Genomic DNA, 27,372 nt, shown 5'->3' with positions numbered 1-27,372 from the left:
CCCCCACCCCCAAATCTACTTAGCAAAAGAGTTGTAGAAAGAAGAGGATTCCTTATTCATCCAGTCCATGGAAGTTCATTTTAGCATTCTCCATTTTTTTCAGTCTCAAAATTACAGAATCTATCTGAATGAGACAGTTTGGGGGGCTGAGGAGGATCCACCACAGGAGTCAAGTAAGGATTTTGCCCTAGTGTGTAAGATCTCCCTGGAAGGAGACTCCATTGCCACTTGTCACATCCTTAGAGTCAGAAGGAAACCGTTGCTTACCAGACATTAACATACATACTAATATCTAAGTTAGATTTTCAAGGGAAATGAAAATGCATTTAAATTTAAGAAAGTTAAAGTAAGGAATACATGAATCATACATTATATAGATTATAAAATCTCATACAAAAGCTTACTAAGAGCTGTCTAGTATCTGTGGGTCTGTCAACCCATCAACTAATCAATTAATATAATACAAGAGTAACAAAATAACTGCCAAAGTTGAGCTAAATCAGGGCAATATCAACACACTGGGAAAATAAACTACCTTATTTAGCTCAGGAAGTACATGGTCTTCTGTCATTCTCAACATTGCTGGAAATATAAAGTTAAACCAATCTTTAAAGGAAAAACTACAAATATAATTTTTATCATAAATGCATTTAAAAGATAAGACATGTTTCACTCAAGATTAAACCTTCAATTTGAAATAACAATATTTATAATATTATTATTTTCTCCAAGGAAAACTTGTTTTATTCTGAAAACTAAAGGGTTAAAAAAAAAAAATTTGATTTTTCCAGTTCAAAACTGTTGGCCTAATCATTGTAAACTGTTGGCCTAACCATTGTAAACTATTATTTTTCTTTTTCTCCTTCAACTCAATAACCTGCCATTCCAGACAAATTTATCTGCTGCCCTGCCCTCAGATAAAGTGTGTAAGGGTTCTAAACTACTGATGTTTCCCTCCCTTAAAATATGCAAGTGATTCTCTCCAAAAGCCCTAGAATACCAAAGAGATGTGTTTCTTTCTCTTGGCCATTTTTTGCTACACAAAGACATTTACACTGATATTTATGTGTATACACAGACTTACATACTTGTGAATTTATATATTTTTCTTTAAAATCTTTGGTTGATTCTCTTTGTCCTTTCATATGGATGTCCTCATCAGTACCGTGTTTTTTGTGTGCCACCCACCTGTATCAGGAATAAGTAATGTTCCATGTATTTGTGCATAGTGTTGGAATATGCTTCTTTACGGTGTTTGATCAGTACTAAGCATCTGGACATACTTTTTGCAAATGCAGACTATTTTAAAAACTGTTTTTAATTCAGTTGAACATCTAATTTATCTGAAAAACCTGCCATAATTTAGTTCAACTCATTCATTCATTTATCTATCAAAAAATATTTACTGAGTATATTATAGGTGCAAGGGATACAGCAGCATGAAAGAAAAAAGTTACTGCTTTCATGGAGTTTACATTTTAAGAAAGAAAAATCCAAGGCTATACAGCTAATAAGTGGCAGAGTTGGGATTACAATTAGTTCTCCAATTCTCCAATACACCATCCTTTGTACAATGCCATGCTCTAACAATAAGGAATGAGCAGTAATTTGTGTCTCTTCTAATCCTGCTTCTTACTATGGTTAGAATATGCAATAAGTATATAAGCTGCCTAAATTACCTCCAATAATTGTAAGTAAAACCAAACTACTTCTGCTGCTGCTGCTGCTGCTGTAAAAAAAATGGGTTTCTAAGGTCTCATTCAATTTTAATATTTTAAGACTCTTTATTGTAATTAACAATGCTCATATTCAACAGGCTGGCCTGATAAACACTTTGGCTCCCCATTCTGGCTAGTGTTGGTACAGTTTTGAGAAAATCTGAAACATTCAAACATCAACATCTGCAGATCACATTCAGTTTTTAAACAATAAACAAAAGCAATTATATAAGGCGAACAAATAAGAATTTTACTTTTATAATATGAGAATACAAGATGTGGCCATTTGTTGAAAGGATGTTAGCACATTAGAGGTAATTTATCTTCTATTTCATGCTTCAGAATTTTAACAAATATAGGAAAAAATTCTATTTAAAACTGAATTTTGTCTATGTTGGAGGAAAATGAATTCTAAATTATTTCAAGGATATTAATAGAAAGGTCACAAAAACAGGAGTACAAATGGACCTAAATAAAATATGCATACACCATAAAGTGAATATTAAAATATGTAGCATCAAGTCAATAAATACTTGTTAACTACTCACCCAAAGGCAAGGATACTGTGGAAATACAAAAAAATATATCCATCCAGGCCCTTGCCCACAGTGACATGCGGTCAACCTGGCTGGAGCATCACTGTCCAATATGGTGGCCACTACCACATCTGACTATGAGGAAGTTCAAATTAGGCCAGTATGTTTAGGGAACTGAATTTATAATTTTATCTAGTTTTAATTAATTTAAATTTAAACAGCCACAAATGATTAGCAGCTACTATATTTGGCCAACATTGACCTAGAGACAGAAGACCAAAGTTTAAAACAGGAGATAAGCTATTCAAGAGCAGAAGCTAATTTTTTTTTCCTTTTAAATCTAACAGTACCTATCACATAGCAGAGATTTAAAATATTTTAATTAAGGAGACAGTATAAGGTAGAAAAACATGAACTATCAGTGAGTGATGGAGACAATAAGTACTTAAGACAGCTTGACTGTATCTTTGGGGAGGTGGGGATGGTTGGGGGAAGAGATGATGCCAATAACTGCTAAAGCTGGTGTAGGGTACAGGGGGTTCACTATACTATTCTCTCCTTTTTTTAAATTCATTTTATTAAGATATATTCACAAACCATGCAGTCATACAAAACAAAGCGTACATTCGATTGTTCACAGTACCATCACATAGTCTATTTTTATAGGTATTTGAAATTTTACTCGAGCAAGTGAAACATTCTAAGATGAAACTCCTACATTTTTTTAAACGGTGTTAAAATAACAAGAATGTTTCATTCAATTAACTTACCCACATAAAGCCACCGAAAAAATGCTTTGAAGTTTTTCATGCTACTATCTATAACTCTAAAAAGGTAAAAATAAAAGCAATCAGAATGAAAATCATTGTGTGGGTTTCATGTATCACTGCTCAATTGTCATGGAATATAATAATCCTCACTTTTCTATTTTATCCTGTCTGGATGACCTTTACGCCTTTAGAACAGCAGTTTTTACAAAATCAAACACATAACCAAAAATAAAATTTTGAAAGAGCAAATTCTGATACTTTTAAAAAATAAAGCAAATAACTCAGATTCTAACTGGTTATAATAGCCTTGCCACAAACTGTATAATATTCTTTCCCAGCATTCAGTAAAGTGTGAAATCCTTTTCTAACTTTGCAAATAAAAGACATCAGGAGAACAACATTATCAGCATTATTTGCAGTTTTTACAAAATGCTCACCGGTCAGTAAGAAGAGAAAACATCAACCCAAACAGAAAATCACTATTATAAATTTGTACTATGTCACTACCACTGATATTAAAGAACACTATTTTTGGAAGTTGATTTTTGAACCTTACAGTAACTAATAAGATCTCGAAAACTGAATTTCCCTGAGCTTTAGACACATGTACCCCCCAAAATTAGTCTTATAAATGGAAGTCATCTTCATTTTGATGAAACTATCTCTGAATAGAGAGACTGGTATCATTCTTTAAAAATCTCTTTAAGCTCACATCTAAAGATTCCAAGCAAATAATACCTGCACTTTCCATTACTAAATCTCAAAGCCCTACCCAAGCATTAAGTAAGTCTCGTAAGACCACTGGAGAGGCAGGTCAATATCATTAACCTTTTTCTACACAATAGAACACTTGAAAAAAAAACATGTGACATCTCTTATGTTACCAAGAAATACGATCACAGTCTCTTGCAGCATAAATGAAAAAACAGTAACAACAAAAAAAACCTCATCACTTTGAGAGTTCACATGAACTCTAATTTGGTATATATAAACTCTATTTAAATATTTTCACCACGTTAATTTATCTCTAGCATTCATCTTTTAAAATAAACTTTACTGAGATACAATTTACATAAAATTAAATGCACCCACTGCAAGTGTATTACTTGAAGAACTTTGATGAATTTATATACCCTGTAGCTACCACCACAATCAAGTCAGAGAGCATTTCCATCAGCTTGGAGAGTTCCTTTGTGTCCTTTCTCTCTATCCCCCAACCCCACCCATGCAACATCAAAATTCTCATGGCCTCCTTTTCTACATCTGTAACCTGCAATAACAATGCTATAACCTGCAGTGGTAATGCTATATTCTACTTATCTCAAGGGAATGGGAAGTTAAATAAACTATCCTTCATTCATATGCAAAGGTAATCATAAAGAGCTTAATAGTTTATATTAACTTTCAATAGATTCAGAGAACCAAAAAATAATTCAACATATGGGACACATAATCTAGTGTCCCATAAAATGATAGTGATAGTGGGTAGGGAAGTGGGGCATGTGTTAAAACTCATAATAATAAAGAGAACAGGAGAAAAGGGATGAAAATAAATTTCAGAAATGCCAAGAGCAGAGGGAGGCCTGAGGACTGACGGAATACATGCCAGACAGTGGACAGAGATGGCAGGAAGGAGCCACTACTCTGGAGGACCCCAGGGACGCTCCAACCTTAGAATGTCAGGTTCAACAGAGGGTATTAGGATGATGTGTGGGCTGGAGATAAGGGACAAATTAAATATTTGAAGAAAGCCTGCAATAAGAGAACAAGATAAACAGAAAAGTGGCCTATGAAGCACAGATAATTCAGGGAATAGGAGAGACCTTTAAATATTCTAATGTCCTCAGAGAGATTTGAGAACAGTCACATCCAAAAAACGAGAGTACAGATTTGAAAAGGGAGTAAAGAAACACAAAAAGCTTTTGGAAATTAGACGACAGGATTGCCATAATAGAAAATTCAATTGATGGTTCACTTCAATATTGTCCTCCACCCCAACTGTGGAAGATTGAGCTACGTACCCCAGAAAAAATATGTTCTTAATTTTAATCTGCATTCTTGTGGGTATGAACCAATTATCAAAAGGACCTCTTGAAAATGCTATTTTAAAAATATGCCAACTGAATGAGGGTGGGTCTTCATCCAGATTACTGGAGGTCTTGTAAAAAGGCCACAGTGAGAAGTAGCAAGTAGGAAGTCAGAGAGAACCCAGAAGAGAAGGGAAAGGACTGAATGTAAGGCAAGGAATCCCAAGGACTGTGCAAGCCAAGAGGAGAACACTGCCCACACCAGGAGGTAGTAAGCCTTCTATCCTCAAAACTCTAAGCCAACAAATTCTCGTTGTTTAGGCCAAGGCCAGTTTGTGGCATTTGTTTGACAGCAACTCAGGCAAACTAAGACACTACTTCAGTTACTTATTCCCAAATTCATACTCCAGACTCCCTCATTACCAACTTCCACTTTTCCAAATCAATTTCAGGTATCCCATTCAGCAACCACCACTTCCTATCTTTCCAGCATCCTCTCTCCACCAGAACATGCTGTCTACGGATGCTACCACCCTTTCGCTGTCTCTCGTTGCACACCATGTCCTCACTTCCCTCCTCAACTAGTTCAGATTCCAGGTTCATTATTTTAAATCACACCCTTGCTTCAACTCACTTGCCCCTCTCTTGCTTTGTCTTACTTGCCAAGTCTAGTACATTTAACAGCTCAGCTCCTGCAGATGACCCTGACTGGGAAACAACACGCAGCCATGCTGGCTGGTCTCAGGTTAATGCTCCCTGAATGCTTGCCACATGGCCCCCAGACCTGCTGATAATCCTCCTGGGTGTCGCTAGTCCCTTCACTCTCCCTCTCCTCCCTCTCAGTCTTTCACAGGTTTCTTTTACTCCTAAATTGTCACCACCTCCTCCCCATCCTTACTCTCATCTGATAACAGAATATTTCCTATTTCATTAAGATTAAAAAAACAAATTAGAAGTAAATGCCTCCAGAATCTTCACACACACACACACACACACCCCAACCTGTTTTCCCCATTTCAGGAAATGTCAATTCTATCTTCCAGGTGCTTAGACTCTACACTCAGAATCATCCATGACTCCTTTATTTCACCAGTGACATCCAATCATTCAGCAAACTTTAACTTCTACTTCCAAAATATATCCAGATTCTGCACACTTCTTAACCTTCCACCACTAAGAAATCACTATCTCCTCTGTCCTTGCCCTCCTATAACCTATTTTCAAGACTCAGTAAGTAGCATGAGGGCTCTTTTTAAAATTTAGGTCATATCTGATCCTCTCTCATATCATATCTCTATTCATAACTTCCCCAGAGCTTCTCATCCGAGTGAATGAGTGAAAGCTAAAGTCCCTCCACTTGCCTATAGGTTCTATGTGAGGACATCGCCTCTCAATTAATTCCCCCCACCTCAGGCTCTCCCCTTCATTCCACTTTAGCTACAATGGCCTCTTTGAGGTCCCTCAAACATGCCAGGCATGCTCCAAACTCAGGGCCTTTGCACATGCTATCCTTTCCACCCTGAGGTAGTCCCAGGGGTCGCTCCCTCCCACCTGGTCTCTCTCCAACTCACCTTTACCTGAGGTCATCCCTGATCATCTATTTAAAAGTGTAACCCCCCATTGCTAACAAAACCAAGGTTCACTTTCCTTGCTTGAGCTTTCTCAGAGCTACCTATCTGTTACACCATATATTTTAAGTATTCATTTGTTTACTGTCTATCTCACCACATTAGAATATGTACTCTGAATGCAGAGATTTTTATCCATTTTGTTGACTGCTATATTCTCAGCATCTATGACAGTGCTTAAAATACAGCTGATGGCTTAATAAATGTCTATTGAATAAATGAAAGCACTGGACAATAAAGTAAAAAACATTTCTCAGAAAAGACAAAGATGAAAAATAGGAGAGAAAAAAATTAGAGACATAGAGGATCAACCCATGAAGTCTAATAGCTGATCAACTATATTTCTACAACAAAAATCTAGTATAAAAAGGAAAAGAGAAGGAAATTATTAAAATAATAACACAGAACTCCCCAGAGCTAAACAGGGCTCTTTAACAATGAATGAAAAGACCCACACACAGAAATGCTACTGTGCAATTTCAACATATCAGAGGATAAAGAATAAAGCCATTAGAGATAAGAAAAAAAAAAAATTCTACAGAGGAATGAGAATAGAAAGGCACCTTCAATTAGCAACAAAAGGTGAGAATACAATGAAGCAACATTTTCAAAGTTACACAAGAAAATGATTACGTAGCCCAAATCATCAATCAAGTGTGAGAGTAGGAGAAAAGACATAAAAGGACACAAAGTTTACCTTCCATATCTGCTTTAAGAGTAAGTTACTGGAGGTTGTTTTCCAGCATACTGATTAAAGAAACCAAAAAAGAGAGGAGGATCCTGGAAATCCTGGATCTAACCAATGAAAACAATGAAGAAAACCCCTGTAGGGTGTCTGAGCAGGAAATCTGAGGCACAAGTTTCCAGACTGACGCTGGTGGAAGGAAGACTCAAGCAGAAGCGTCTGGGACAGAGGGAAATCCCAGGGACAGGATACCATCTTTGAAAAAGCAAAAGAGCTTAAGGATGATAAAGGCAGACAACATAATGAAAAAAGAAAGCCAAACTGAGTCTAGGAAAATCAAAACAAACAAAAAAGAAAAAAAACAGAGAAGAACAATTTCTAAAAATTGATAAATAAAAGAAAGGGCAATATAGTTATATAATTTAGAAATAAGGAGGTAGACTATAGAAGAAACAGTTATAAGAATTAACAAGATTCCTTCTGGAGAGAGGACCTGAGGTAACGATGGATGGGACAGGAAAATAGCACTTTTTAAGATCTCTGTGCTACTGATTTGTTTTAATCATATAAAGATATAATTTTGATAAAAATAAAAATACTCATTTTAAGAAAATTTTGACAACCTATTCTTATTTAAGTTAAAAAGTGAAATATTCTCAGGTCAATAATATCAGGTATTTCCAATACTTACTGAAGAAGTTCATTTGCCTTGAGTATGAAAGAACCTACAGCAGTAATAGCATCTAAAGGGAAAAAATAAACAAATATCATTTGTCAAATAAGTAAACTACACTTAAGGTATTCTATTAAGAAACGAAATTACTACCTTCAATTCCTGCAGCATCTAGTCCAAGAGGTTCATATTTTTGCTTCCATGATGCCATGCCTTTCAATTCACTTAAATGGTATAATAAAGACTCTGAGCCACTATCAAAACAGAGCAGAAATGAGTATCATTACTATCATCAAAGTGGCAGGTAACTACTACCTTTTGCCTGAAAACTTCTAAATTTTCAAAAATAAAATCTAAAAGTAACTTCAATTTTCTATGAGAAGCAGTTATTTCTCAAAACTATTTCTAAAAACTGCAACAGAATCATTGGTTATCATGACTATGAAGATAATCCCAGAACTACAAGAATAAATCCTCTAAGATCAAATTATGTTCCACAGTTAGTCCTGGCATTTTAAGATAGTCATATGATCATCTTGTGCACCCAACGGCTACATATTCACCACTAACAAATATTTATTAAGTACCAACTTACAGTCAGGCACTGTGCTGCATACTGGGGACATAATGGTGAACAAAACAATGGGATCCTACGGGCACTGAGAGTCTAAAGTGGAGACTGTCATAACCACACAATGATACAGTGCCTCACTCCAACTACCATAAATGCCTTGAAGGAAACACACAAGGTGCAAATGTAATAAAAGGACCTCATCTGTCTGGGGCATCAGGGAAGGCTCCGCTGAAGAAGTGCTATTTGAGCTGAGAACTGAAGAATGCAAGTGAAGAGCAGGGCAGGAGTGTTCCAGAAAGGGAGAAGGACATACAAAAGCCCTGGGTGGGAGACGAAATGTCAAGTTGGAGAAACTAAATGGCCATTGGTGTGGGCAAAGCAGAGAGGCAGATACGCTAAAACCATGCAAAGGATTCTGGTCTTCGTCCTAAGAGCAATGCGAAGGCAGTGGAAGTTTTTAAGAGAGGAACCTGCTCAGATGCACTGTGGAGAATGCATCTGAGGGGCACAGCGTGGACTGGAGAAGACCAGCTGGAAGCTGCTGCAGTGGTCCAAGGACGTGATGGTAGCTAGGGCTCGGGACTCAGAGTACAAAGGGGTTTATCAAAATTTAAGTTGAAAACTCAGTATTCACTCGCAAACGGCTTCACTGAGGTAGCTGGGACAGAAACGGAATGAGATCTGGAATGGAGTCTTGACTCTGACATTTAGTGACCTTCAGCCAGCCATATAGCCATTCTGAACATTAGTTTCTTGTGTAAAATAAGGATAATCATAACTAATACCTTACCAAGGCATCAAATGGAAAAAATATTGTGCATTTTGTAAATTATAAAATGATATACAAACAATTTCACAGCTTCAAAAAAGGGGTATATACTCTATTTCAAAATATACCTCATCGTAGTCTGGGTGAGGAAAAAAAGTCCCGACAGGGCCTAGGCTCGTGTAAACATGTTGAAGAATTATTTTATAAACCCAAAAGAACACAACTATTATTTAAATCTGGAGCGCTCCTAGATTCCCTTCGAATGCCAATGCAACAATTTTAACTAAAAAAGGCTAAAAAAAAAAAAAATGAACTCAAGATTATAAAAAGAAAACAGGTGCCATGACATAAGAGTTCCATGTATATGTGGATGCAATAACAAAAAATTCTACATCAACTGCCTACCTCTGTAAGTGACTTATAACCAATTTTTGTATACTGGAATATGACGACTCAATAGACTGGCCAAGCTTTTTTAAGCCCTAAATAAAAGAAGAAAATATATTTAGCATCCAACTAGTACACTATATGTCATTCTGAAAATAAAATGTACTCAAATACTTTAACTGTACCTTAACTGTTAACTGGTTCATTAAGAGGGTCTGAAGTTCAGCACTACAATGAAAAAGAACATATTTTTGGTCATTTATTCAAAACATGAATGTATCCCTTCAAATTCAAAGTTTCAGAGTACAAATAAGATTTTTAAATGAAGTAAACAAAAAGAAATAGCCCCTCCTCCCAAATTAAGACTTTGATACTCACAAAGGAACAAAAAGAAAACAGGAAGCAAAAGTCTAGAAACAGATTAAAGTATATATGAGGATGTACTGTATGCTAAAATGACATTTCACATCATAAGGAGGTATAGCAAATCACAATGGGCAATAATTGAAACACTGAAGGAAAAAAGGAGTTAGCCTTCTAGAGAACAAAACCAAATAAATCACATCTGGAACATGTAAATGGGAAAAATGTAAACCATAAAAAAGCTTTAGAAGAAAATAAAGACCAATCTTTGAATACTCTTATGATGGGGAGGGTGTTTCTAAGAACAACAGCAAAGGCAGATACTATAATGGAAAAGATGTGGATACATGCACATTTTAAAACTTTTATATAATTATATTTTTATGTAAAACAGATCATCATATACATGTGTATATATACAATATATACATATATGTAACAATCACATTTACATAAAAACATGTACATAGGAAAATCCAGAAAGATATACATTGAACCGTTAACAGCAATTCTGCATTTAATAGTGGCTTTAGTGAGTAATGGGATTAAGGGAGCTTTCTACAATATTTTCTTTCATCTCACCAAGATTTTCTAATTTTTTTTTACAATGGCTATGAATTACTTTTTAAAATAAAAAATTACCTTAAGAAAAGAGAGAAAAGCAGGGGCACCTAGTATGAGTTTATTACCTTGCTTTCCCCCACAACAGCAGGTGCATGAATTCATCTTGCACTGAGGTGGTTGTGTTCTTTTCCTAGACGAAATGAATAAAATGGTGATACATATGCTAATAAACTACAAGAATATTTAAATGACATTATAGGAACAACACAACTCCATTCCTTTTCCTCAGCAGCTTCCCCGACATCCCAATTCAAATTCATCAACTGTGTATCAGTGACTGGAAGACGGTCAGTGATTCCGGCATCTGTCCTTCCCCAAGCCCCACTTGCTCCACTTCACAATCCTTCCCCCACCTAAGCTATATCAGTAGGAAGAGGGACCTCTTTGCAAATCTCTCTGAGAAGGATTTCTACTTTTGAGGTTAGACTGGTTCATCTGAAAGAAACCATGGTTTTATTTGCCTTTTACAGATCAGACCACTTTTTTCTCATGTACCTCATAAACTATATAAGGACGTCATGCATTCTTGTATTTTTTCCATGGGCAACTTCAGTTATATTACCTGCACAAACTTGGTGAGACGAGAGTCCATCTGCATCAGTATTTCTTCCCATGCTTCACACATACACGTTAGTGACAAATTTATATACTATTAGCAAAAGAAAAAGTATTAAAACAGTAAAAAATATTTAAGCTAACATGCTCACTAAATAATACGTGCTTCTTATTGTCAATTGTCTCAAAGGAATACAGAATTTCCTTTCAATCACTCTTATAAGTCCCTTAAGCCTGTGAAAAAGACCATAACTAACATTTAAAAATCATGTAACTATAAAACTCAATAATTCCTAGAATTCTACAACAAAAATTCCCAAATAAAGGTTATACTTAGTAAAATAAGTATAACCAAGCTTTTTATATATAAGATATGATATTAAGTACATTAACTGTCAAAATGATTACTTGGTCAAGTATTCAATTTTAAAACATGATCCTTAAAAAAGATACTGGATTTTCAGAAATCTTTGACATCAAGTAATTTAGTGACTGTGGGAGACTGAAACACATGACCACAATTCTTTGTGGTTCCTTCCATCAAAAAGTAGTGTCAATTTCTCCAGCCCCTGAATCTGGGCTGGCCTTGTGCCATGCTTTGACCAACAGATGCAGCAGAAGTGACACCGAGTCCAGGGCCTTGAAAGGCTTTGCATGCTTCCATTCGCACTCTTGGGTCCCCTGCCACCATCACCACATGAACAAGCTTGGGCTGGCTTGCTGGAGAATGAGGGACACTTAGATCAGCAAGCTGACCTCAGAGGCACAACCAGGCCTAGCCAAGACTAGCTGAACCTGGTACAGATTAGTAGAACCACCCAAATTGCTGACTTACAGAATTGTGAGTTGATTTGGAGTAGATTTATCATGCACAAAAGCTAAATGATACAATGACTGTTTTTCCACAGTACTTTATTTGTAGTTATGCTTAAGATTCCAAAACGGTACTTTATTTATGAGAATATATTTAAAGTTTTAAGCTATTTTTGTCTTTTCTTTTGGAGATGGTAAATAGTATTGTGTGGGAGTAGATTCTCAATAAAATTTCCTTTTCTCGCTTTGATGGACATATTAAAAAGATATCTCAGGAGGGAGAGAGGGAAGATGGTAGCATAGAGAGGAGTGGTAGCTAAGTAGTCCACCTGGAATAACTGAAAAAAAAAAAAAAAACAGAAACAACTAATGAATGATCCAGAATAGCTGCAGGGGGGCAAACGAGACCGTCCACTCATCATACACCAACCTGAATTAGGAGGAATGCCTGAGATCACAGCATAAAATCTGTAAGTAAAACCTGCGGATCCAAGTCGTGAGACCCTCTCCCCCATAGCCCGAGCTGCAAAGCCTCGTGGTGCCAGAGAGAATCTCTCTCCCAGCAAGCGAATACAGCCCAGCTGGGCTCCAACTGGGGTTTTAAGTAGCGAGTGTGAACTGCTCACTACAGGTACAAATCCCCCAAAAATAGACAGAGGCTTTGGGTGACAACTGACCTCGGAGAGCCAGAGGGTCACCTTGGACTAGGTCTGAAGGGGACTATCTGTTTCTTTTATGGCTCAGTCCAGAAAGCTCCAGCCATTTTCAGTTCCCAATGCTGTGACTCAGAGAAGGGTGGAGATAGCACAAGCAGAGAGAAAGACCATTGAAATGCTAATGACCTCCACCTAGGAGGTCTATCTTCTCCAAGAGGAAAGGGGTGGGGCCCTTTCTATTCAGAACCAGACCCGAGAGCCTGGGGGAACACAGCCATATCTCCTCACACCAGTCAAGAATTATAGGCTAAAAAGGAGAAAAAAACACATGACTTGCAGCCATCTCCCCAGTGGGTGGGGGCACTCCTGCCCGGGAACGAACCCACAGCACAGAGCCATGCCAAGAAACCCAGCATGACAGGGAGTCTTTCCCGCAACACCGCTCACACACCACAATATTGGCCATGGACAGCGGCCTTGAATACACCCACGGGTGACTGTCCCGGAGTGGGGATGGCAGAGCTGCGTAGAAGGGGGAAGCTAACGTGTCCCATTCAACCATCTTTGAAGTGGGCTGGGAACACCCCTGCACAGCCTGGCATCCCAGGACTTCCTTAGAGGCTGGTGCGCACTTGTGACGTGGCACGGCCCTCCCTCCCTCAGCAGAGGTCCTGGAAGAGCAAAGCAGGGAAGGGGGAACCACTTGGAAATCCCAGGGAACCTACGCCAATACCAAAGACTTGTGGATCAGAGGCAGAGAACAGCCTTAAATCTCCGGGAACACCTGGGAGGTTTGATTATTAAAGCTGCCCTTCCTCCCTAACTGCTCAGACGCACACCCCTCATTTGGGGCGGATGGCACTGAGGGCACACCCAAATTAAGCGCACCGAGTGGACCCCACGGGGGTCAGATCCCACACACCACAAAGACAGGGTTGGGGAGAGCTGACTTGAGGGGATTTGGTGACTCACAGACGCCATCTGCTGGTTGGTTGGAGAGAGTGTACGCCACCAAGCTGCAATTCTAACAAATTAAAGATCAAGTAAAGCAAATGCCAAGAGGCCAAAAACAACAGAAAATCTTAAAGCTTATGATAAAACCAGATGATATGGAGAACCCAAACCTAAACACCCCAATCAAAAGATCAGAAGACACACAGTACTTGGCACAATTAATCAAAGAACTACAGACAGGCAACGAGAGCATGACACAGGATATAAAGGACATGAAGAAGAGCATGGCACAGGACATAAAAGACATAAAGACGACCCGAGAAGACCCCTAGAAGACCATAAAGAAGATACTGCAAGAGTAAATAAAAAAATAGAAGATCTTATGGAAATTAAAGAAACTGTAGGCCAAATTAAAAAGACTCTGGATACTCATAACACAAGATTAGAGGAAGTTGAACAACAACTCAGCCTCCTTGAGGACCACAGAACAGAAAATGAAAGAACAAAAGAAAGAATGGGGAAAAAAATCGAAAAAAAATCGAAACGGATCTTAGGGATATGATAGATAAAATAAAACATCCAAATTTAAGACTCATTGGTGACCCAGAAGGGGAAGAGAAGGGTAAAGGTCTACAAAGAGTAGTCAAAGAAATTGTTGGGGAAAACTTCCCAAACCTTCTACACAATATAAATACACAAAGCATAAATGCCCAGCGAACTCCAAATAGAGTAAATCCAAATAAACCCACACCAAGACATATTCTGATCAGACTGTCAAATACTGAAGAGAAAGAGCAAGTTCTGAAAGCAGCAAGAGAAAAGCAATTCACCACATACAAAGGAAACAAAATAAGACTAAGTAGTGACTACTCAGCAGCCACCATGGAGGTGAGAAGGCAGTGACATGACATATTTAAAATTCGGAGAGAGAAAAATTTCCAACCAAGAATACTTTATCCAGCAAAACTCTCCTTCAAATTTGAGGGAGAGCTTAAATTTTTCACAGACAAGCAAATGCTGAGAGATTTTGCTAATAAAAGACCTGCCCTACTTCAGATACTAAAGGGAGCCCTACTGACAGAGAAACAAAGAAAGGAGAGAGAGATATAGAGAATTTTAACAGACATATATAGAATATTACATCCCAGGTCACTGGGACACAGATTCTTCTCTAGTGATCACAGATCTTTCTCCAGAATGGACCCTATGCTGGGGCATAAAAACAATCCTCAATTAAAAAAAAAAATGAATTTGTTCAAAGCACATTCTCTGACCACAATGGAATACAAATAGAAGTCAATAACCATCAGAGACTTGGAGAATTCATAAACACCTGGAGGATAAAAATGAGGGGGAGATGAAAACATTCCCGGATAATCAAAAACTGAGGGACTTCATCACTAGTAATCAGTCCTATAAGAAATGCTAAAGGGAGTTGAGCAGGCTGAAAGGAAGGGGCACTAAACAATTGACTGAGACTACATGAAGAAATAAAGATTTCCAGTAAAGATCACATGGTAAATACAAATACCAATACTACTGTATTTTTGATTTATACCTCCACTATTTACTTCTTACAGGATCTAAAATACACAAACTATAATGATAAATCAGTGGTTTTGGACTCAATGTAAAATAGGTAATTTTTGACAAGAACTACATAAAGGTGGGGGAATGATGGAGTATAGGAACATAGTTTATGTGTCATATTGAAGTTAAGCTGGTATCTAAGAAAAACAAGATTGTTATAGATTTAACATGTTAAATTTAAGCCCCATGGTAAACACAAAGAAAGTTTCAGAGAATATGACCACAGAGATGAAAAGTAGAGTAGGGGTTCTGAGAAGTGGGGGAAGGGGCAATGGGGAGTTAAGAAATGAGAGTAGGGTTTCTGTTTGGGGTGAAGGGAAACTTCTAGAAAGGGATGGTGGGAAGGTGATAGCATTGCAACATTCTAAATGTGAATAATCCCACTAATGGAATGCTAGGGAGGGGGTGGAATGAGAAGATTTAGGCTATATATATGTTTCCAGAATTGAAAAAAAAAAAAAAAAAAGTCTAAATAGATGACAATTAAATGCCAAGAATGATCCTGGATGGGATCTGAGGATGGAGGAGAGGAGGCTCGAAGGGACACAGATGGGACACAAGAGAAAAAAAAAAGGAAATACAGAATGTAAGCTTTATAGCAATGTTGAATTTCTTGAACTTCTTAGCTGAGCTTAATGAGATTGCATAAAAGAATGTTCTTGTCCACAGGAAAGGTATATGTGAGTTAGATTGTTTGTTCAAAGATACGTGCAGCTTGCTCTCATATGTTCAGAGGACAGAGCAATAGATGATGGATGATAGATAGGGAGAGATAGAGGGAGGGAGAGAAGGAGGGAAAGAAAAATGGTGGTGTGACAGGATGTTAAAGGTGGTGGATCGGGGTATCGGGGGAGGGGGGTCGGGGTATGATGGAGTTCTGTGTATGGGTTTTGTACTGTTTTTGCAACTGTTCCTGTAAGATTGAATTTATTTCAAAATAAAATTTATTAAATTAAAAAAAATATATCTTAGAGTAGATACCTCAACCCACAGACAGTTAACTTTATAAAATCAAATTTTGAAAGTTTTTATTTATGGTACTTTAGAAATTTACAAAAATATTCAAATAAAACAAACTATAAATAAATACCTGTAAAAGAGCTGAAATGTGAGTAAACTTTCTGGCCATCCGAGTTACTTCAGGTAAGAAAGAGTACAACAGATTGGTTTCAAGCTATAAAATCAAAAAAGCGTAGTCACAATCAAACACACTTGATACTTGTAAAGATAAATCAGTCCCTCCCAGCTAAAAAAAAAAAAAATTCTATAACATAGAGAAGACTCTAGGCCCCACTATGTATCAAAAAGACTATATTATAATTCTGCTCCCTTTGAGCATGACACAATTCAGAGACTAAAAACACCACCTGGGGATTTTCTCATCTGCTGCATCACTGCACAGTTCACCCTCTCAGGGTCATCAATTCCCTCTACATAGCAAGAATAAACATAAAAACCTATTTTTTAACACTATTATGAAGACTTAAAATGATCACAAATATAAGTAAACTTCTTAAAGGAAGGAGAAAGAACCAAAGACTATTGATAAATAAAATATCTACTGCAATGGTATGTGAATTATATCTCAGTAAAGCTGTTATTAAAAAATATCTACTACAACCTTCATGGAAATAGTAAATCATTTTATTAGACGATCCTGGAAATCACATTTTTACAGAACTTTAAGATGAAGAGCAAATATCAACAACAGTTACCATGAATTAGTAAGTTGAGTTCTCTGAAGCTGGGAATACAACAAAGAATGCTGAAAAATCACACATGTTGCATCTGGCATCTTTTTTTTCTACTTTTGTTCAAGAGTCAGGCGCACTTAAATTAAGTGGCCAGGATATTGAGATGATTTTGAGAAGATTTTTGAAGGCAAGGCAATTTAAATTTAAATATGATACTGGAGACCAAACAGTTCCCTCAATCTACAATACAAACAGCACATAACAAAACAAGGTTTTTCCAATATTAAGTGGTCATCTTTATAAAAGAAGCAAGTGGTGGTTAAGAGCACAGACTCTAGAGCCAGAATGCCTAGCAAAGCTTTCCAATTCTGTGACATCGAGCAAGTTCTGCAGTTTCTCTATGTGCACATTTACTCATCTATAAAATGGAAATAATAACAACATCCACTGATTAGGTTGCTGTGAGGATTCAAATGAATTACTAACAAGCTTTTAGTACATGGCACAAGATAAGCGATTAATAAACATTTTTTTTTTTATTATTTCCAGGACAGAGTCCTGAGAATACAATTTGGAACAAAGTTGAATTGGTATAGTGACTAGGTCGCTAACAGACCATTGTGGTGGCTTGATTCTTTTAAAGATAAAACACAGTCTTAAACTCAATCCATTGCTGTGGGTGTGAACCCACTGTAAATAGGACCTTCTGATGATGTTACTTCAGTTAGGATATAGCACAGTTAACTCAGGATGGGTCTTAATCCTATTACTGAAGGCTTTATGGGGAAGGCCACAGAAAGAGAAAGCCAGAGGGAGCAGCCAGAAGCTGAAAGTCAAAAGAACCCGGAAGAGAAGGGAGAAGGCAGGAGAGGCTGCCATGTGCATTGCCATGTGACAGAGAAGCCAAGGACCAAGGATCGCCAGCAGCCAGCCCCAGAACTCCACAGTCTTCTGGGAAAAAGCATCGCCTTGATGACACCTTGATTTTGGAATTCCTCTACCCTCAAAACCATGAGCCAATAAATTCCCATTGTTTAAGCCAACCCATTGCATGGTATTTGCTTTAGCAACAAAGAAACTAAAACAACTATCAAAGGACTGTTTTCTTTAAAACTATACTGGAGCATGGAAATAATAAAATGACATTCCTATTTGATTCTATGTATACAAAATTTGGAAACTCTAGTAGATTTTTTTGTTTTGTTTTAATGGCCATTAGACAAAGGTGAACGGATAATAAAAACCTATGAAACCTATAAAAAATATATTTACTCTTTATTGCTATAAGGTTTCAAAACTCACCTGAAAGTATGAAACTTCTGAAGCACCACTGGTAGAAACCTCTGTGACCACTGATAATGATTTCAAATCACTTGATAAACATAATGCAAGACAAGTACCAGCAATCTGTAAAACAGTAAAACCCATCAGTATACTTAGTATTATTGTTAGACTGCATGTGCTTACAATACAGGAAGTAAAAACTCGCAGTTTGAGCTTTAAAAATGAGAACACATACACCTAGCTCCTGCTGCTCACATGCAGTGGGTGAAGGCAGGCACCCAACTCCACGGCCCTAATTAATCACAAGGACACAAATAGACAGTCTGTTCTCCCATCAGGGTTCCATACCAGTATATTCCACAGAGCCTACAATATTTACTGCCCATTCAGGGAATGGTAAGAGTAGATAAAAAAGCTATGGAGAAGACCAAGACTTAGTAATCGCGATAGATTTTGGGCTGAGCCTAAGAGTGCTTCCGATGTCTCTCAGTACATTCCAGTCACAAACTGCAGCTCTTATCCATCACAAATCAGAGGTAAATCATGATCAATGCTAAAGCATACTCAAGTGTATCATACCAATCTTTTTTATTAAAAAAAAAAAACAAAAAACACACACACAAATGCTAATTCCACAAATAGCACCTGATCTTTATAGGCATCATATCATTACTATTTTATCTTAGTTTCTTAACTTTTAAGAATTAATAATTTCAATAATTGAAAATGGGGGGGAAAAAACCAACTAGCGTTGTATTCTTCTTTCCACAAATCAATTAACTGTTATATTCTAAGACAAACAATACAGAAAATTTTAAAGAAAAACTCACCCCTGTGACTCTAGCAATTTTGAACATTCCATAAGCATAAAGCTCAATAAACCCAGAGCTTCCTCCAAGGACAAGAATATTAAGCCTAATTAAAAATAATGCAAAAAAAAAAAATTAAAACAAAATAATTCAATAAGCTGAGTACCAATCAACAACAGAGATGATGGAGTTCTTAAACCAAGATATAAATTAGTACTGTTTGCATATCATCTATATGCTAAAGCTTCCCTGCAGAGGGAAATGAAACAACACGACAAAGCCAATGACTAACACCCCATATTCATTCATATTGGGCTTGTTTATTTTTTTCAGAACAACAAAGTAACTTTTCTCTAGTCTAAAAAAAAAAAAATCAATTTATAAGAAAATAAGAATATATTGTTTTAAGAAAAATTGTACTTATTTATCTACTCTCAATAACAGGACAATACTTTGTCCACTGAATACAAGGTAAAACCAGTTTTACCTTGGTTATGATACTAAATGTATTAAGTAAGCTTAAAGAGCTTGAATATTTAAATTTAGATTTTAGAAACTCTAGTTCTTTTATCTTTCTTTACTTCTCTTTAAAATAAAGGTGCATTATATTAAAACTTGACAAAATGAAAGACTATACAATAGAAACAAGTAACCAATACATATTAATGTCTGTATATTGCTCTTCGCTATTAACGTCAGCAATGAAATAACATGATAAAAAAAGACTTGCTCTTGAAACTTCTTAAAACTACCTCAAGAAAACAAAACAAAACAAAAAAAACTGCCTCAAATATCAACTTGAAAAAATTAAACTTTTTATGGTATCTGCAAGATTTACCTGACATCTCCCAAGAGCTTAATAATCTCATCAGAGTTTTCTTCACTAAAATACAGAAAACAATTAGTTTATTTTTCAGGTATATGTCATATAATGAAAGATTTTCTTACTTGAAAATAAAAAAGGCATATCTTACCTAAATATTTTTGAGGTGTTGCTATAACTAGAGAAAAACATACATAACATTATTGTCAACAGAAAAATATTTTTAAAACTGTGGTGGTTTAGGATTATGTACCCCAGAAAAACATGTTCTTAATCTTAATCCATTCCTGTGGGTGCAAATCCACTGCAAACAGGATCTTTTGATGAGGTTACTTCAGTCGGGGTGTGGCCCAAATGAATCAGGCTGGGTCTTAATCCTATTATTGGAGGCCTTATAGAGAAGGTCACAGAGAGAGAAGCCACAAGAAGTGGACAGAAGCCAAAAGTCAATGGAACTCAGAAAAGCCAAGGGCCCAAGAATCAAGGAAGCCAGACCCAGAACGTCCCAGTCTTTGGTGAGAAAGCATCATCTGGCTGATGCCTTGATTTTCGACTTCTAGCCTCAAAACTGTGAGCCAATAAATTTCCGTTACTTAAGCCAACCCATTGTAAGGTATTTGTTTTAACAACGAAGAAACTAAAACAAAAACTCATGAGAAAATTGTCCCCTAAATGTTAAAAGTAAAGGCAAGAGAAATCTGGAAGATTAATTCCAAAGAAACTTAACTCTGATCCTTACTTTTTTGGCAAGGTAGGTAGTTTAGGTAAGAGAAGATTTGATTCATCCTCAGCATTATAAAAGGATGTTAGGACACTAAGAAAAACAAAACAAAACAAAAAAACAAGCATTAAAAACATCAAAGATTTTGCTTCTCTTTCATTTAGAAAAATGTTAATTTTTAAAAAGATAACAAATTTTATGATATTACCAAGCAGACACATCACAAACATTTTACCTTTATAAAACAGTCACCTCAACAATCACAAAGAAATAGAAAAGTAGGAAGTTCCTCATTTACAAAGGGCTTCATTTTTGCAAAAGAATAAGTCTACCCACTTCACATTTAGAGGAACAATATTAATAAATAATTTTCTTGGCATCATACAAGATCAGTATTATCTTAAGAACTTCTTATCTAAGAAACTACACTAAACATATCAGCACCCTGCAATTTTTAAAGAACATTGCAATTATTATATCATTTAGTTGCAGGTTCTATGGCTTACATACTCTTAGGGACTTGACAATCCAGCAGGTCTGTAAGACTATACCATGCATTTTCAAATAGTCTCATTTATCTCCTTTTCTTTCTCAATCGTACCGCCAAATAAGGTTGGAAATAAATGAGTGAGCAAGTGAAAAAGTTGTGACTTGAAAAGCATTTTTTTATCACTTTCACACAAAGTAGCTGTCTTGAAAGACCCTGGAATTTCCACAAAACATTTATAAATTATTAGTTGGAAGTATGTTAAGAAAACATTTAGTAGGTAACCAGACTGGGATAGAAATTACATGGTATATACTCTGCTCCTCTAATCTTTTACAAATTCACATAATCATTTGCAATCCTTGATTAGTTGACGATGGATTAATCACTCTGTTTTATCTACAGCAAATTTCAAAACCCAGGCTAGGTCCTTGTCATCATATTCTTTCCAGGCCCCCCTTAGGAAACTTGTCAATTAATATTCAGGATTTACAAATTAATTTGATATTAATTTAATGAAATTTAATTAGAAAGGAAAAGCTAATAAAAAAAAAGATCATATTTCCCAAAAAAAGAAAATCAATTTTTTTTCAGTGTTAGTCAAACCCAATGATCCCCTAGGCCATTTTTATTTCAAACCTGGTATATTACTTGACTATGCAGACTAGAACAAAGTTATTTTCATGAAATAAGGAAATTATCAACGACTATGAACACAGAAAGAAACTGTTCAGTATCAGAGCAGAATGCTCAATTTAGCACATTTCATATCAAGAATATTTACCATGACACAAAAAACAAAGTTCCAGATAAAATGTATGGTGAGAAGAAAACAGAGCCTCAATTTGCTAATTGGTAATTTTTATTTTAATTAATATTACTTGAAAGTATAAATCATTGATATCACCAACTACTAAAAATGTCTAAAAAGAAAAAAAAAATGGCCATTAGGGCATTATCAAGCCCCATTAAGAAAAGAGATTTTTTTTTTCAGAAGGGAAAAAAAAACCTAAAAAAGCATTAAAAATTTTCAACTTCATAAACTTAAAACCAGAATTTAAATGCAATATACACCTACTCAACGTTCAGATACTTGTAAGTTGCCCTATGAAAATATGAAAACCTCACGAACATTCTATTATGATGACCGGAGTTTCTTCTTTTATTACTCTACCTGCTTTCTACAGTCACTTCCATCCAATGCATACAAGAAACTGGAGCCTCCACAGTAAAAGAATGCAAGCTTTCAGGTTTTTCTACATCACACAAAACAATTTTTTTGGTGTCAGCAAGAGCAAAGGCCAAAACTGAAATGAGATAAGAAAAAATGATCAGAGTAGATTAGTGTAGCATTTGAGAAAAATAATGGGTATTTCACTTTACTGCCTAGTTTTACTATTTTAAGCATATCTTAATCATATAAATTATTTTACTTAATTCTTCCCTTAAATAATATTTTAAGAACTAAAAAAACCTTTGCATATAGTTTCAATTTTATCCAAGTTTATTTTCAAGTGCTCAAACTTTCATGAGCCATCTACCACCCTCTTGCATACTATACTTAAACATCTTACACATCCAAGCCTCTAGATTGGAACTTGTTTTCAAGCAGACAATACAGAACAGGTCTCAATAGGTTATCTAATCACTAAGACATACTGGTCCCTTAAACATGCCTAAAAGATCAGAAGTGATTCCACCTGCCTTGTTCTCAAAACGCAACCTCCCTTTTGTTTCTAACCCTTAATGGCAAACAAGGCCATCAAATGCTGATGAATCTTCTTCCTTTGTCACTGAATTATGTAGTACAGTTTCTCTATGTAAGTCACTAATATCTTCCTAACATATCAAATTTAAGAATTTCTAACTAGGGGGCAATGAGTTTCACTGTATACCAGCACATGCTAAATCTGAGACAATTCTGGTTTCCTCTTCTTAAAACCAATTTTAAACAATGTTGAAATGATTATCTAAGAAAAATCATATTTAACTGTCCAAAACACTAGGAATATTTTTTTTCATAATAAATACATCTAATTAAATAAATTTTAACACACACTGACTTTCATGATTTATTTTTGAGATACAGGTGGTTTCTGGATAAATTGTGTAAGGAGATCTCAGGATGTTATTTATAAAGTCCTCTCATTTTACACATACTCTACACATACTCTTTTATCAGTACAGAATGAGTACAGTATTTTTAAAGCATTTCTGGAAATTCTACTTCTGGAAATTAACCTAAGGAGCTAATCACACAAAGTTTTTTTTACAGTATTCAGAATTTTTAAGCAGAGTTTCTGATAAAAGACAAAAAACAGGCAACAATCTAAATGTCTATCAAAGGGGACAGATTTAGGAAATTCCAATATATAAAAATACAGTGATTGACAGGTAATCATTTTAACATTAATGTTGCAAGTCTACACATATTGACATGAAAAAGAGGCAAAAAAAAAAAAAAATTAAAAATTAAAAAAAAACCAAAGTAACAAAATGGCATGTATTACATGATCTTCTCTTGATAAGATCATTTGTATGTATTTCTACATGTACATATTTTATCAGAAAATGTCTGGAAGGATGTTCACTAAATGGGAGCAGTTCATATCGCTAACTGATGGGTTTTCAGGATATTTTTTACTTACTTATTTATATTCATCCAGAAAAAAAATAAAGAATGCATATACATCATTTTCCATAACCAATTCAGCATTTTTCTTAAAGCACCAATGACAGATGAATTTGAAACAGTAAAATACAATATTTTACTGTACTGAGTGCACGTGTCAAAAGATCAAATAAGGACTGGCATGTAGGAGAAAGTGGAATCCCTGGAGCCATAACTACCTACAATGTACAGGGCACCAGGAGGAGAAAGATCATACAGAAATAGAAGGAATGGGGTCAAATAATCCTTCAGGTGAGGCAAATGTACATGCACAGAGAGAAGAGCATTTATGAGCCACATGTTTAGTGCTAAAATACATTTCTGGGGGAGGAAAAGGTCATGTTGGTATTGAACTGACTGGCAAGTGGAAAGTAGAGGTTGAACCAACCAGTGCAAGATGGACAAGACGGCAGCAGGAACACCATCCAGGTATTTTGTATATTCTAGCAGATTTCACTTTAGAGTTATCTTTGCCAAGAAGGCAGATTTCATTTCAGAGATATCTTTCCCAGGAAAAAAGTTGGCAGAATTAACCTGAGTTCCACGAAAAAAATTTAGAGCATTCTGAAAAAAAACTTTCCAAACTAGTACTCTAGTATATAGTAAGAACAATAACTCTCTGGAATAAGCTTTGTGTGCATAATACTTTTTGGGAATAAAAAGTTATTACTTTATAATACTATCATTACGTTTGCCATCTGGTCTCCAAGCCAGGCAAGTCACTTCCTTTCCGGTATTTTCATTTGGTGGAAAACTCCAAACCCGGTGAAAACTTGCAAGTCGATGAAGTAAAACCTAACACAAAACAGATACAATGGTAAAAAATAAAAAACCAATTTCCTGAAATAAAATGAACATAGATCTCCCACTACAAAATTTTTAAAAAGTATCACCTCTTAAGTATAATATTTCACTATCAGAAGAAATTATTGGAAGATAACAGTGTGCAAATGAACTTAAGATATTTCAAAAGAAATGGGTGAAACAAGGTCTAAATTAACCCGGTACCCTATACATATTCTTACCTTTTATAAAACAGGAGTCTTACATTTTAGAAAGGAATCTCTCCTCTAATGATAACATCTACCTTACCTTAGCCAATCCCAGGTGCTACAAGTATAATACCACCAGCATCTGTTTCAAACTTCCATTTCCTATCCACTACCTCTATCTTTCCAGATCACCCCTATAAAAATCCAATTCCAATTCATCAATCTCACCAAGCCACACAATCCATTGATCCAACCACCTTATTCACTGTTCCACACTCTACATGTTTCCTCACTTTCCTCCTTAATCAGGTTAGAATCTACGGTTCATCATTACAATCACTCCCTTTGCACAGAACCTTAACCCCCTTGTTTTTCTCTTGCTTTGTCACACTTGCCAAACAATAACCCTGGTTAATCCTGACCATGCCTATACCCACACAGCTCAACAGAACTGAATGCCCTCAAATTACAAGATCACTAAACTCAGGTAGCCCGTAATCCTGATCAGCAATCATACTAGACTGTCCCAGTCCACTTGCCTTGTCAGCTTTTTCACACCTCTCCTGTCACCTCAAACTTCCAATATTTTCTCCTTAATCAGTTTTCTTAAACAACACCCTTGCTTATTTCCTCAATGAGAAAATGGAAGCAACTAGTGTCCACTATCACACCTACTGATCTGATTGAACTGATGCCCCTATTCTCTACCTGACCCCCTATTGCTATGGCTGAACTATCTGTAGTCCTACCTACGACTATCTACAATCATCAAAAAGTTACAAAGCATCCTGGCGGAGAAGAGAAACTAGAAGATTTCATGGAGAAACTAGAAATCTAGGAACTTAAAGATTTCATGTTGAGCTACAAGATGACAACACCCTGGTGGCTCGGTCTTGACAGAAAACATGGTCAAACAGTTTTGCAGGCTGCTAAGTCTCTCTTACCATGTAGCTTCTGAACTTGGCAGCACACCCCACTATTCTCTCAAGGCCAGAAAACTATTAGGAAAACTGCCAAGAGGCCAAAGGAGAGAAGATGCACCAGTGAAGGTTTCCTTACAAGATGGCTGCCAGGTTACTAGGAACTCTTGGCAAAAAGTTGGGTACATTCTGTTTATACTACATGTAGGGGTAATGTAAGGTGAACCAGAAATGCTTATTAACAACAGTCACTGCACATTCTGGCAGAAATCCAGCGAAGCATGACTCCCTTGTTCAGTTTAAATTTATTTAGTAACGAGAGGTGGTTATGCAACCCACAGTTTAAAGCTTGGACAGCAGAATATAGATTCTTAAACCTGTAGTCTGTGAAACCTACATGCAGGATAATTTCCAGCAAGCTCGACAACAACTCATTTTTCTTCTGCTACTACACTGTAAGCAAACTTAGGGCAGGGTCTGTGGGTCTACCACTGTACTTGCTGAGTGAATGAAGGGGATTTGGGGATGCAGCATTGTGTTAAACCGTGTGAAAAGGAGCATGTAAATAATCTTTCGCGTATGTGGCCCTTGATACTCTCTCTTAAAGATGCCGTCCTGGGAGGGACGGGCGGGGAAGACAGGTCCCCAGAAGAGGAAACTGAGGCAGTGTGTGACCCGCACGAACAGGGTCGGGTTCTGTGTTCTCGGCGCCTCTGCCCTACGCGGGCGTCCCGCCGGCTCACTTACCTCGCCCGCCGTATTGGCCAGAGCAATGAGATCCCGCTTAGGAGACCAGACCAGGAAAATGATCTCCTGCGGCAGCTGCTTCTCTCCCACCACCCGGAAGGACGGGAAACAGGTCGGAAAACGCAACATGGGGACGACCCTGCAACGACACCCCAGTTGGAGGCCGGTAGCATCCCCTCTGCCGGACCGGGGAGCGCGGGTCGCCCTGTTCCGGCCGGACGCGGGCGCCACCTTCGCCCCGGGCCCACCCCCGGGAACTCGAACCAGGGCAGTACCTGCGAGAGTCCCCTCAGCGGCCGAAGCGTCCGCAGCGGGCCCCCTCCCTCTGCCGGCCGCGCGCAGGAGTCTCCGGGCCGCCCCGCCGCGCGCCCGGGTACTTCCGGCGCCGGGACTTCCTCGCGAGAGAAACGAGGCGGCGCGCGGCTGGACCGCGGCGCCGGGCGGGGAGGCGGGCGGGAGTGGTGCGGCTCACCGCTACGGACCCTCGCCCGCAGATCTTTCCCGTTTTCCCAGAAATTCGCTTTTGTGGTCGAAGGGACAGCCAGAGGTTAGGGCTGAGGCCTCAGAGACGACATGGAGAGAAAACGGCATGTAAATTCGCGGACCTGGTCAGCTGAAGCCGCCCTTGACAACCTCTGAACAAGTGGTCTTCATTCTGATTACACCGTAGAATCATCTGGAGAGGTTTTAAAAATCCTCCTACCCAGGCAGCACTCCACACTAATTAAAGGAAAATTAACACTGTGTGGGAACAGAATTTACCGAAATTCCCTAGGTGATTCCGATTTGCAGCCAAGTTGGGGGACCCTGCTCTAAATCCTCCTTCACAGGCAAATAATATCTTGATTCCTGATCCTTCCTACTTGAGCCTCACGATATGTTGTTAGTGGGCGCCCCTACTA

The 27,372-nt window shown here is 37.2% G+C and overlaps 1 protein-coding gene across 2 annotated transcripts in view; it reads right to left on the bottom strand.

Annotated features, from left to right (window-relative positions):
* The window catches only part of ANAPC4 (anaphase promoting complex subunit 4), a 40,179-nt gene extending 13,297 nt beyond the window's left edge, over window positions 1-26,882 (bottom strand). Inside the window, exons 1-18 of one of the 2 annotated variants that reach the window (XM_037829523.1) lie at window positions 26,746-26,882; window positions 26,471-26,609; window positions 24,501-24,606; window positions 22,315-22,447; window positions 20,672-20,746; window positions 20,084-20,110; window positions 19,948-19,992; window positions 19,131-19,215; window positions 18,319-18,423; window positions 16,413-16,496; window positions 11,317-11,403; window positions 10,820-10,884; window positions 9,953-9,995; window positions 9,786-9,862; window positions 8,191-8,291; window positions 8,056-8,107; window positions 3,025-3,080; window positions 536-582 (exon numbers count right to left, since the gene is read on the bottom strand). In XM_037829523.1, coding sequence (XP_037685451.1) covers window positions 536-582; window positions 3,025-3,080; window positions 8,056-8,107; window positions 8,191-8,291; window positions 9,786-9,862; window positions 9,953-9,995; window positions 10,820-10,884; window positions 11,317-11,403; window positions 16,413-16,496; window positions 18,319-18,423; window positions 19,131-19,215; window positions 19,948-19,992; window positions 20,084-20,110; window positions 20,672-20,746; window positions 22,315-22,447; window positions 24,501-24,606; window positions 26,471-26,599 — 1,317 coding nt within the window. In that variant the 5' untranslated portion in view covers window positions 26,600-26,609; window positions 26,746-26,882. Of the gene's footprint in view, window positions 1-535; window positions 583-3,024; window positions 3,081-8,055; window positions 8,108-8,190; window positions 8,292-9,785; window positions 9,863-9,952; window positions 9,996-10,819; window positions 10,885-11,316; window positions 11,404-16,412; window positions 16,497-18,318; window positions 18,424-19,130; window positions 19,216-19,947; window positions 19,993-20,083; window positions 20,111-20,671; window positions 20,747-22,314; window positions 22,448-24,481; window positions 24,607-26,470; window positions 26,610-26,745 lie in introns of those variants that run through there. The other variant, XM_037829524.1, reaches the window with a different exon arrangement.
* Between the last annotated feature and the right edge of the window lie 490 nt (window positions 26,883-27,372).

This window comes from Choloepus didactylus, chromosome 3 (assembly GCF_015220235.1).
Source record: "Choloepus didactylus isolate mChoDid1 chromosome 3, mChoDid1.pri, whole genome shotgun sequence".
NCBI classification, from domain to species: domain Eukaryota; kingdom Metazoa; phylum Chordata; class Mammalia; order Pilosa; family Megalonychidae; genus Choloepus; species Choloepus didactylus.
This window is presented reverse-complemented; position numbering and strand designations above follow the sequence as displayed.